The 9,726-nt window shown below is 47.9% G+C and overlaps 1 protein-coding gene across 1 annotated transcript; it reads right to left on the reverse strand.

The window, feature by feature from the left end:
• Nucleotides 1–1,307: 1,307 nt before the first annotated feature.
• On the reverse strand, nucleotides 1,308–8,994 carry pi4k2b (phosphatidylinositol 4-kinase type 2 beta). The gene is made up of 10 exons (XM_027031977.3): nucleotides 8,472–8,994; nucleotides 5,665–5,816; nucleotides 5,327–5,527; nucleotides 4,692–4,823; nucleotides 3,840–3,993; nucleotides 3,333–3,397; nucleotides 2,885–2,984; nucleotides 2,662–2,795; nucleotides 2,267–2,326; nucleotides 1,308–2,145 (listed from the first exon to the last, which is right to left on the reverse strand). Exons 1-10 carry the CDS (start codon nucleotides 8,794–8,796, stop codon nucleotides 1,972–1,974), a joined length of 1,497 nt encoding a protein of 498 aa, XP_026887778.2. The 5' UTR covers nucleotides 8,797–8,994; the 3' UTR covers nucleotides 1,308–1,971.
• Nucleotides 8,995–9,726: the final 732 nt, after the last annotated feature.

Raw genomic sequence — 9,726 nt, forward strand, 5'->3', positions numbered from 1 at the left:
ATACCCTTATGTATTTTAGCAGCGTAGGGGCAAAAATGTGGAGTGATTTTCTTTGTTCAATTGGACTGTTATTGATGCATTCAAGCAAGTGGAGGTCTTTTCATCTCAAAATCAAAAGAATTAAACACTTTTGGACTATTTACTTTTCCATTATTTTGGTGAAAATCATGTGAGAGCAAGACCTTACCCATAGGTATTTAACAGTTTAGGTGCAAAAATGCAGTGTGATGCTCTTTGTTAAACTGGATTGTTATTGATGTAATAAAGAATAAGAAGGTGTTTACAACTCAAAATCACAAGAAATAAATACTCATTGGAATATTCTTACTGTTCCATATAGTGGTGAAAAATCAAATGACAAGGTAATAACTGCATATAATTATTTCTTATGACATTAAGATACAAACAGAAAATACAGGAAGTATATATATACAATTTTTGAACACAATTTTCAGATTTTTTTATTGTCAAATTTCCTGTCGAGCTGACAGGGGTCCATGTACTACAGTGTGTCTATCTGGGAATCACGGATAGAGCCGATTGGACAGAATGCTCATGCAGATATCCCATTCTGAAGTTGCTCCATCACTGTAGTGTTCCCATCCCTGGATGTGGATGTAAGTCAATGCTGTCTGAGTTAACAATAAAGGCACCATAGGACAGAAAGATCCAATTCATTTATATCTGTTACATCAGAACTGTTAGATGTTTGTAACCTCCGAGACAGTTGAGCTGCAAAACGTTCTCTGCCACATCAGACTCTAAACTCCTGACGTTATCCCGACAAGCAAATAATGCCATCTCATCTTTGCTCCATGACAGACAGATTAAGTGACTTTGTGCAAAAAATCACCACACCCTGCTCGTTATTTTTATTTCACACAACCTGTTTGGGTTGGTGGGGAGACCTAAATACTTTAAAATGTCTTTGCTCAAAGCAAACAGAAATTACCTTGAAGTGTAAATATGACAAAGCTCTTTTCATCACAACTTTATAACATCTGCAGATAATTTAATTTAAGAGACCTTTTGAACACTTTCCATTCATCCCAAAACATCACACATTTGGAGAATTAGAGACTGACATTAGGAGACTTGCAAGTGCTTTAGTTACAGGAGTTAAAACTACACTGAAATTCAAGGGCTTTATGCAACTGTGGTCACATTAAATACAAGTTACCCAGAGACTAAATTCATTAGGGGAAAAAAAAACCTACAGCTTCTAAGACATGGTAGGGCCATCATCGAAACCATAGATACAGGACATTGTTAGATGTTACAGAAATCATGAGTCATAATGGACAATGTTTTATATGCAATGCTTTATTGACTTGTCACTTAAAATGTACAGTTCAACAAACAACCATTGAGAAGGAATAGAACGTCCCAAGGTGCATACACAGGTTCGTGTTAAAGTCCTGTGAAAAAGTACCGAGGTGCATACACAGGTTCACGTGAAGTTACTTAACTTCTCTGAGTCTAAAAAGCATCTTTATCAGCGTGTATACCAACAGCATCCTCGCAGAACCCAGTAAATACATTCATCGTATCAAAATACCATGGTTCATTCCCTTGGTACTGACATGTCCAAGAGGAATGTGAAATGTAAACTCTGCAGGTTACATTCAAGCAAAACAAGTTTTCATATTCAAGTCTTAAAGTTCTGTACTTCATTCCTCATACATTTAAGTATTTATATATTTATTAGTTTATAAAAAAAAAAACCCCCAAAAAACTGCCAGTTGCGCCATTGCCACAACTAACCCTAGCAACAAAGAGGAGATGCAGATGTTTCCATGGCAACCTCCATCCCACCCCACGTGACCCGGGCCATAACGACCCTCCTCCCCTTATCCTTGTGCGTGTCCAGCACCACAGACCCAATGCTCCCGTACCATCTCTCGGTCTCCAGCCTCCAAAAACAGATCCGGGGGAACCGGCAGCCCCGCCTCCCGTTGCCGTGGTGCCGCGTCACCAGGAGGTGAAGAAGGGCCTCTTGCAGTGGAAGGTCTGGGTGAAGGCGTTGCTCAGCTGCACCACGCGGCCCTGGCCACCCCCCCGGCTGCGCTCCACCACCACCCGGGGCATCTGCACCAGCTGGATGGGGCTCTTGCCATCCTTCAGTGCCTGGGTGAGGTTTAGGATCTGTGCCAGGTGGCAGAGGTGGAGTCAGGATTCTGGAAGCTGCCTGTGTGTGTGTGTGTCTGTGTGTGTGTGTGTGTGGCAAGTTTAAAGAAGAACAAACAGCAGGATGGGTGAAACTCACCTGCCCCCTCATGACTGACATCTGCTTCTCGAACATGGCTTTGTCAAAACCCTTATCGGTCTGCAAACAGTGCGACATGCTGGATGAAACAACGCTCCTGCTGTTAGTGGGTGAGAGTGTTTAGGGCACACGAGCAGAGAACTAAAGCAGGACAGCGCAAGAACAATAGAGACGCTTCAGAAGTGTGTGAAAGGCAGACAGGAGCGGCTGGAGAAAACACACGCAGCAGAGTATGCAAAATGACACCCAAAGCAGACTTTAAACAGTAAAGTTGCTTTGTTAGAAGCAAGTGTAGGCAGTCACACAGCTGCTGTTAGCTAAACGTCCCCGGTGTGCTCCAACAGCTCGGTTACACAGACGGATGGACGAGGGAGTGAGAGGTGACGTGCAGTAACCTTGAACAGCTCGTAGAGGTCCTCACACAGGTCCTGTACAAAGTTCATGTCAGAGATGCGGGACAGCACTAGGTCCCTCGTCTCCAGGGAGACGGGCACTTTGGCCTGGGGCAGCCACGCCCAGTGGAACGGATCTGCATGCGCACACAGACACACACACACTTTACTCGGCATGCACAGCAGTCCAACACCACATGGAGGACTGATGGTGTGTGGGACTCACACGCTCTCCACTCGTCCGGGTGTTTAAAGGGGAAGGCCAGGCCGTTGTCTATAGCTGCGATCTGGATGACGCTTTCCTTAGGCTCACACCATTCAGAGCCCTGCTCAACAAGCCCAGAGAGATCTATTGCAAGTACTGAAATCAAGACTTCACTGGACATTTCAACATTATGACTGAGGAATCTGGTAACAATAGTACAAGCACCTGTAAATGCCTCATTTTTAATAACATGTCTACTTGCCCTGAGACCCAGAGAACAAGTCTAAAAATATTTAGTAATGGAAACTGTAGCAATAATAATAAAAAAAAAACCTTACAGATAAAACACAACGAGATATGCATTACCATGATTATAAAATTACTGTTTATACACATGTATACAAAAAGTCACAGTGAAAGGAACGTGTGTGTGTGTGTTTGTAGGGTGACACGGGGTTGTGTAGCACACCTTCTCCGACTGATCTTCACTTCCTGGTTTCTCATATTTAATCAGCCAGTTATCGTTTCCTCTGTCTGTGCGCACGCGCGCGCGCACACGCACACACACACACACACACGCACACACACACACACACACACACACACACACACACACACACACACACACACACGACTTTAGGACCACATCAACAACAACCACCAGCCTCTGAAGACTAGTTCAGCAATGCTAACATGCCGACATGATTCACACACACTGAGGCTCTGCAAATGACCCATTCACACACAAGTCGGGGTGTGCATTAGTTCTACTGCTCCAACACTCTGATCTGAACCAGAGACACACAAGCAAGAACCACAGAACTACAAGCACATCATGGTTTAAGTGAACACGTAGTCCAGCGTGTGTGTACCCGTGTTCCTGATGACGTAGTCCAGCGTGTGTGTGTGTGTGTGTGTGCGTACCCGTGTTCCTGATGACGTAGTCCAGCGTGTGTGTGTGTGTGTGTGTGCGTACCCGTGTTCCTGATGACGTAGTCCAGCACCACGAGCCTCTCAAACTGAGACTGCAGCTGCTTCCTCGTATTCTCAGGAAGAGGCTCTGCCTCAAATTTCCTCAGCCAATAATCAGCCTCCTGATATCCCTCCACAAAGAGCTGGAAAGAGCCGACCTGCAGGACACGGAGGTGCACGTTACCCCGGCTACTACCAAACGCGTGCCTATTAATACGCCTTGGATCAGTCCTACTGCGTGGGGCGGGGGAGGGGCGAGATGGTCAGAGAACTAGTTGGGGCAGGAGAATGAATGCGAGATGGTGTGAGCACGCACACAAAAAGAAGCAGATCTGTCACAACCTCATTAAAGGCGTGTTCTCTACATGACACCTGGTGTTGAGACAGGGCATTGCGTTTACCACAGACGTACAGGTGACCCACCCCCCTCATCAATCTCCAGAACCACAGACATAAAGTAACAAACGCTACAGCAGTCCACCGAACCACCTCATCAGTGAGCGCTCACCTGGCCGCATGAAACACCGGCTATGGAAAATCGGGTCCAAATTTGAGCCGGTGTTTGCAGTGCAAGGATACAAGAGCCAAAACACACTTTAACATGAATGACTGTTCAAAACGTTATTCTACAATGCAAGAAGGTCCAAGAAATCCAAGGATGGGCCACATGTACAAATTTAGAAAACCCGGAACACTTATTTAAATGTGTGACCTTATAGGGCAATCAAAAAATCGCAACCGTAGCTAAAATACGGCACACCCACACACACACCCACCCAACCCACCAAGTGAACTGGGCTGGGAAACTAACCAGTCAGACATGGCGTAAGCTGAGAGCGCCTGACCGGGGCCTCACCTTGGGCGGCAAGCCCACCCGATGGAAACGACGCCCCACTTTGGGCACCTTCTCCAGGGCGTATTTCTTCCCCCGAGACTTGGCCCGGTCGATGGCGTTGTAGTGGAACGTCTCGCTGGCCAGAGACACGACCTGGACGGGGGAAACCGACAGAAAGGAAACAATGAAGTCGCTCACGTGTAAGCTGTGAGGACAGAAGACTTCATACCAGCAACTTGTCCCAAAGTCACAGACGATGTAACGCCTCTAACCGGGACCAGTGTAAAAATAACTTTGCATGCGTAGGTACTACTCATAAGTTTTCATTCCAAAAATCGTAACAAATGCACTGTAAATATTCCTGTTTGTTTACATCATCGTTCCAAAACTCTGCCACAGCAAACTAGATCAAACTAGAACCTCAAGGGTTAAAGGTGACTTCACGCTGGGTTTAAAAGGCCAGAGGACACGTGCGTGTTCACCGAGTATAGGGGGGAAAAACTCTTTACGTCTCGTCTTTCTGAACCACCCGCGAGCCCTGCACACTTCTGTAGGTCACTGCACTTTTACCACAACAGGCAGAAAGGTGGAGTTACTCCACCTGTCTGAGCTGCTGCACCCTGTACAAGAGGCAGAAAAATCTCACACACACACACCTTGGTTTTGGGCACGATGTCCAGGCCGAGCTTCCAGTCGACGAGCGAGGCAGCCGCCTCGGACAGGTAGCCCTGGTTGGGCACCAGGCAGCTGCGTCCGAAGCAGCAGGGGCAGCAGACCTTGTGAAAGTACTTGGTCCATTTGGGGTTCAGGTGGCCGTATGGCTCTTCTGACTTGGGCTTGAACACACCGATGATCTTCTGTGTGGCGGGAGGTCAGACGCGCGTCAAACAGCGCGTAGCTAAAAGGTGTAGTTTTAAAGCCAGAAGACCTGGCTTTCCAAACAGACACGCCCACAAACATACACGGCCAGCCCCCAACAGTCACTCCCCCTTACCCCTTTGGGGTCCTTGACAAAGTAACTCCCACTGGAGCCCTGCGAGATTCTCTCAGGGAAGACCCCTGCCTCCATCGCCTGCTCCGCCCGCTGCACAATCTCCCCAAAGTGGGGGTCCTCAGGAAAATGGTTAAAATCCCCGCTGTTGTTACCTACACACACACACACATATATACACACACACAAAATGTCACAGGTGTCCAATCCCCAGGCCTGAGCGGTCACAGGCAGCTAGTTCTCCAGTCTCCCTTCTCCAGGAAGTCAGGTGTAAGGACAAGCTAATTAACAGATCCATTAACTGCCAATTAACTGTGCAATTATCCAGCAGTCAAGTGTAAGGACAAGCTAATTAACAGATCCATTAACTGCCAACTAACTGTGCAATTATCCAGCAGTCAGGTGTAAGGACAAGCCAATTAACAGATCCTTTAGCTGCCAGTCATTACAAAATTCAGAACTGGATTTGACATATACGGCCAGAATTCCGTACCAGTGCTATGATGTGTAACGGACATGAAAACACACCATAAAGAAGTCACCAGAAACACAGTGGAGGAAAACTTCATGCTGCTGACTGGATAATCTGGGTGTGTTCATACCTTTGACTGAGATTTAAATTGAAACCTTAAGTTATAATACTTAAGTATTACACAACATTACATCAGTAGTAAAAAACACAGCACCAGAGCAGAACATGCCCAACAGCCAAGGATCTGATATCTAGCAGTACGTTCTGGGTCCTTGCGAGGGCGAGGCAGTCCGTGAGCAAGAAACACTGAACCGTGGGACCACAACTCAAACCATCAAAACAAATCATACTGGCTCCATACAAAAACGCCTTACAACCCAAACCAGCTGAGAGTGTGTGTGTCTAAGCGATGGTACAGTAGTATACCCTAAAGCAGAAGAGGCGTGTGAGGTACAGCAGTACACCCGTACACGTGTACACACCTGGGTGCAGAGAGCAGTCCCAGGTGCAGTGCTGGACGGGTTATCGCTTGTGTGTGTGTGTGTGTGTGTGTATATGTATATACATGCTCCTGGGTGCAGAGAGTAGTCTCAGATGCAATGCTGGACGGGTTATTGCTTGTGTGTGTGTGTGTGTGTGTGTGTGTGTATGTATATACACGCTCCTGGGTGCAGAGAGTAGTCTCAGATGCAGTGCTGGACGGGTTATTGCTTGTGTGTGTGTGTATATACACGTTCCTGGGTGCAGAGAGCAATCTCCGATGCAGTGCTGGACGGGTTATCGCTTGTGTGTGTGTATATACACGCTCCTGGGTGCAGAGAGCAATCCCAGATGCAGTGCTGGACGGGTTATCGCTTGTGTGTGTGTATATACACGCTCCTGGGTGCAGAGAGCAATCCCAGATGCAGTGCTGGACGGGTTATCGCTTGCTTACGTAACTCCCATGTTCTGCGTGCTAAGGGAACAAAACAAACGTGACCCATGTTACAAAACTTCCTGCAAACTCATTGCACACGAGATCCGCTGGGAGCGGTAAGACCGCTCGAGCGCGGTTAGCGCGTCTGACATTAGCGCCTGAATATGTGCGGTTTCCATGGAAACTAACCGGACCGTGCACCGTTTCCTTTGGAAACGCCAAATGCGATTGTGCGTTAACAGGCGCACGGGGAGACGAAACATCCTTATTGGAGGTCAGGCTAAGCCCAATTAAGGTGCGCGCGCGCGAGCGCAGCAGATCTTTGCCGCAGTGGATCTGAAAAACACATTTAAAATGATACGCCTCGCGCTGCTGTCTGACGTCAATTATGTGCAGTGCGAGGGGCGACGCGTGGGTCCAAGCGAGAACGCCCAGGTAGAGCAGGCTACAGAAACGACATGAGGTCTACATTAACCACACACACAGAGCGGAAAAACATCAACATCAGCAATCACGGAACAAAAATGGTCGCGTTGTAAAATGCAGCAGATAGGATGTGTGAACGTTAATGGGATTGTTTTATTTTGTTCAACCAAAAATGGGTTTCATGCGAGAATAGGCAGCAGGGAGTGAGCGTTTCGCGTATGAAAACGTGCGCCATGGGTGCGTGGAAACGCTCGGCCTAAGAGTAGCGGTGCAATCCGAGGAAGCGGCGCGCAAAGGAAGAAATGGAAAACGCACCGAAGCGGTGCATAACGTTTACTAGACGTTAACCGACAAGTTACGGTTGCACAGACGCGGTTTTACGGAGGGTGCTCTGCATAGCTGGCCGTGTGCGCGCGGCGTACAGGCCACGAATTCCGACCCATTTCATCAATTTCCCCAGAGCGCGCACGTGGTCCTCAGCGACGTCTCAAGCCCCCGGGCCAGACGGCAGAACGCGCACGGCTGCCCTGGATTACCCCACCGGTGTGACGTGGGGCGACATATAGCCTTTAGCGACATGGACAGAAGAGCAGCTCCATTTACAACCACACCCTTCAAATAGAAAGGCGCGCGAGAACGGGTGGGGGGGAAGCTCTGATGTCACGTCTGACCACTTGTGAAAGTTCACGCACGAACGCCATTCGTGAGAACATCAGTGAGGCTCGAGGTGCGATCTGAGCCGAACGAGTCTAACCTTGGCCCGAAAGCAAAGTGCAGCTCGGCGCCTGCGGCCAGTCCAGCCAGCGTGTGCCTGCTCAAAATAGTAGCCGGTCATTAATAATTACACAGCGGTCGCGCAGGACGTCCTGCAATCAGTTCGCACCGTGCCGAACGCTACAATTTAAAAGGACACCGAGTTCAAATGTGATTCTCACTCACGTTTAATTATTATTATTATTTTTTTAAATGATTGTCTAAATGCGGCGCACTTCTCACCGGGTGAAGCCAAGTTGTCTTTATCAGACGAGGAACTGTGTCTGTTGCGCATCAGCCTCCGGTCTTTGCTGGCGCGAGGGGACTGGGTTCCGGTCAGTCCCGGCAGCAGCAGCGAGTCCTCGCCGCAGCCCTCCGCCTCGAGCTCCGTGAGAACGCTTTCCGTCGAGTCCGAGATCCGTACCGCGCCTCCGGGGTTCAACATCAGACCCAGGCTGGGTCCGGCTCGGTTCCTCCCCAGCCAAAGCGAAGGTTCCGCCAAGCTCAAGTCCGTCCCTGTCGGCGCTGGCTCCGGCGCGTTCTCGGAGGGCTCGCACTCTGCCATCATTACGAGCTGCAGGCTGATTCGATCACTTCTCGCGCACAAACGGACCGTTTCTTCCAACTCTACGTTCACTCAGCGCGTGAGTTTTACCGTGTAATCATTGTTTAGCCGTTCGTTCGTCCAAAACAAAAAACCGCTTCTGCGCTTTCACGCCTTACGTCCACATCAGGTCATGGACTTCCTGTTTTTAATGCGCGTGCGCCTTTCCTCCGTCCGTCTGACGTATTGCGTTGTCTAAAGGGTCACGCCCCTGTGTATGACGTATTGCGTTGTTTAAAGGGTCACGCCCGTTTATGACGTATTGCGTTGTTTAAAGGGTCACGCCCGCTTATGACGTTTTGCGTTGTTTAAAGGGTCACGCCCCTGTTTATAGACGTATTGTGCTTTTTAAAAGGTCACGCCTCTTTTCATGTTGCAACATGGTTTTAGGCGAAAAAGAGAAACTCTCAGCTAATTGTTCATTTAGTAATGTTTTAAATGTTTCAATAATGTTCATCTTTTAAATGTTAATTTCCAGATGGGTTTTACATTTTTTGTCAACAATTTGTATACAATTAGCTGTCCTTTCCATTGATTAGACATATCTTAATAGTACTATAACACAAAATTAAGAGATCTTGCTGGCACACCTTTTCCCAAAAATAAATACATTTAAAATGTCACCTTCTTACCATAAGAGTTTGTGCACGAGGTGATTAAGACCACCATGGGGGTTTGTCTCAGATGTTTGAACATTCTACGTATTCATTACGAGGGGATGAATTACACTTGCGTTTTCCACAGTAGTGTTCTATAAAGTTATCATCATATCACCAGACTTCAGAAATCTTAACCTGCACCCACTGACCTCTGTAAACCCCTGTGGAGCAGGCTTGGCTTTGGAGGTAAACCCCCGCAGAGAAGGCATGGTATGGAGGTAGCGTTGCGACTTCC

The sequence above is a fragment of the Electrophorus electricus genome, chromosome 5 (genome assembly GCF_041902795.1).
Source record: "Electrophorus electricus isolate QZ-2024a chromosome 5, ASM4190279v1, whole genome shotgun sequence".
In the NCBI taxonomy this organism is placed as follows: Eukaryota; Metazoa; Chordata; class Actinopteri; order Gymnotiformes; family Gymnotidae; genus Electrophorus; species Electrophorus electricus.

Coding starts and splice junctions, on each gene's coding strand:
- pi4k2b (XM_027031977.3), bottom strand. CDS start 8,796: ATGATGGCAGAGTGCGAGCCCTCCGAGAACGCGCCGGAGCCAGCGCCG. Junction 4,824..5,326: donor ACATCGTGCCCAAAACCAAG/GTGTGTGTGTGT, acceptor TCCCCCGTCCAG/GTCGTGTCTCTGGCCAGCGA. Junction 2,796..2,884: donor CCCGGACGAGTGGAGAGCGT/GTGAGTCCCACA, acceptor GTGCGCATGCAG/ATCCGTTCCACTGGGCGTGG.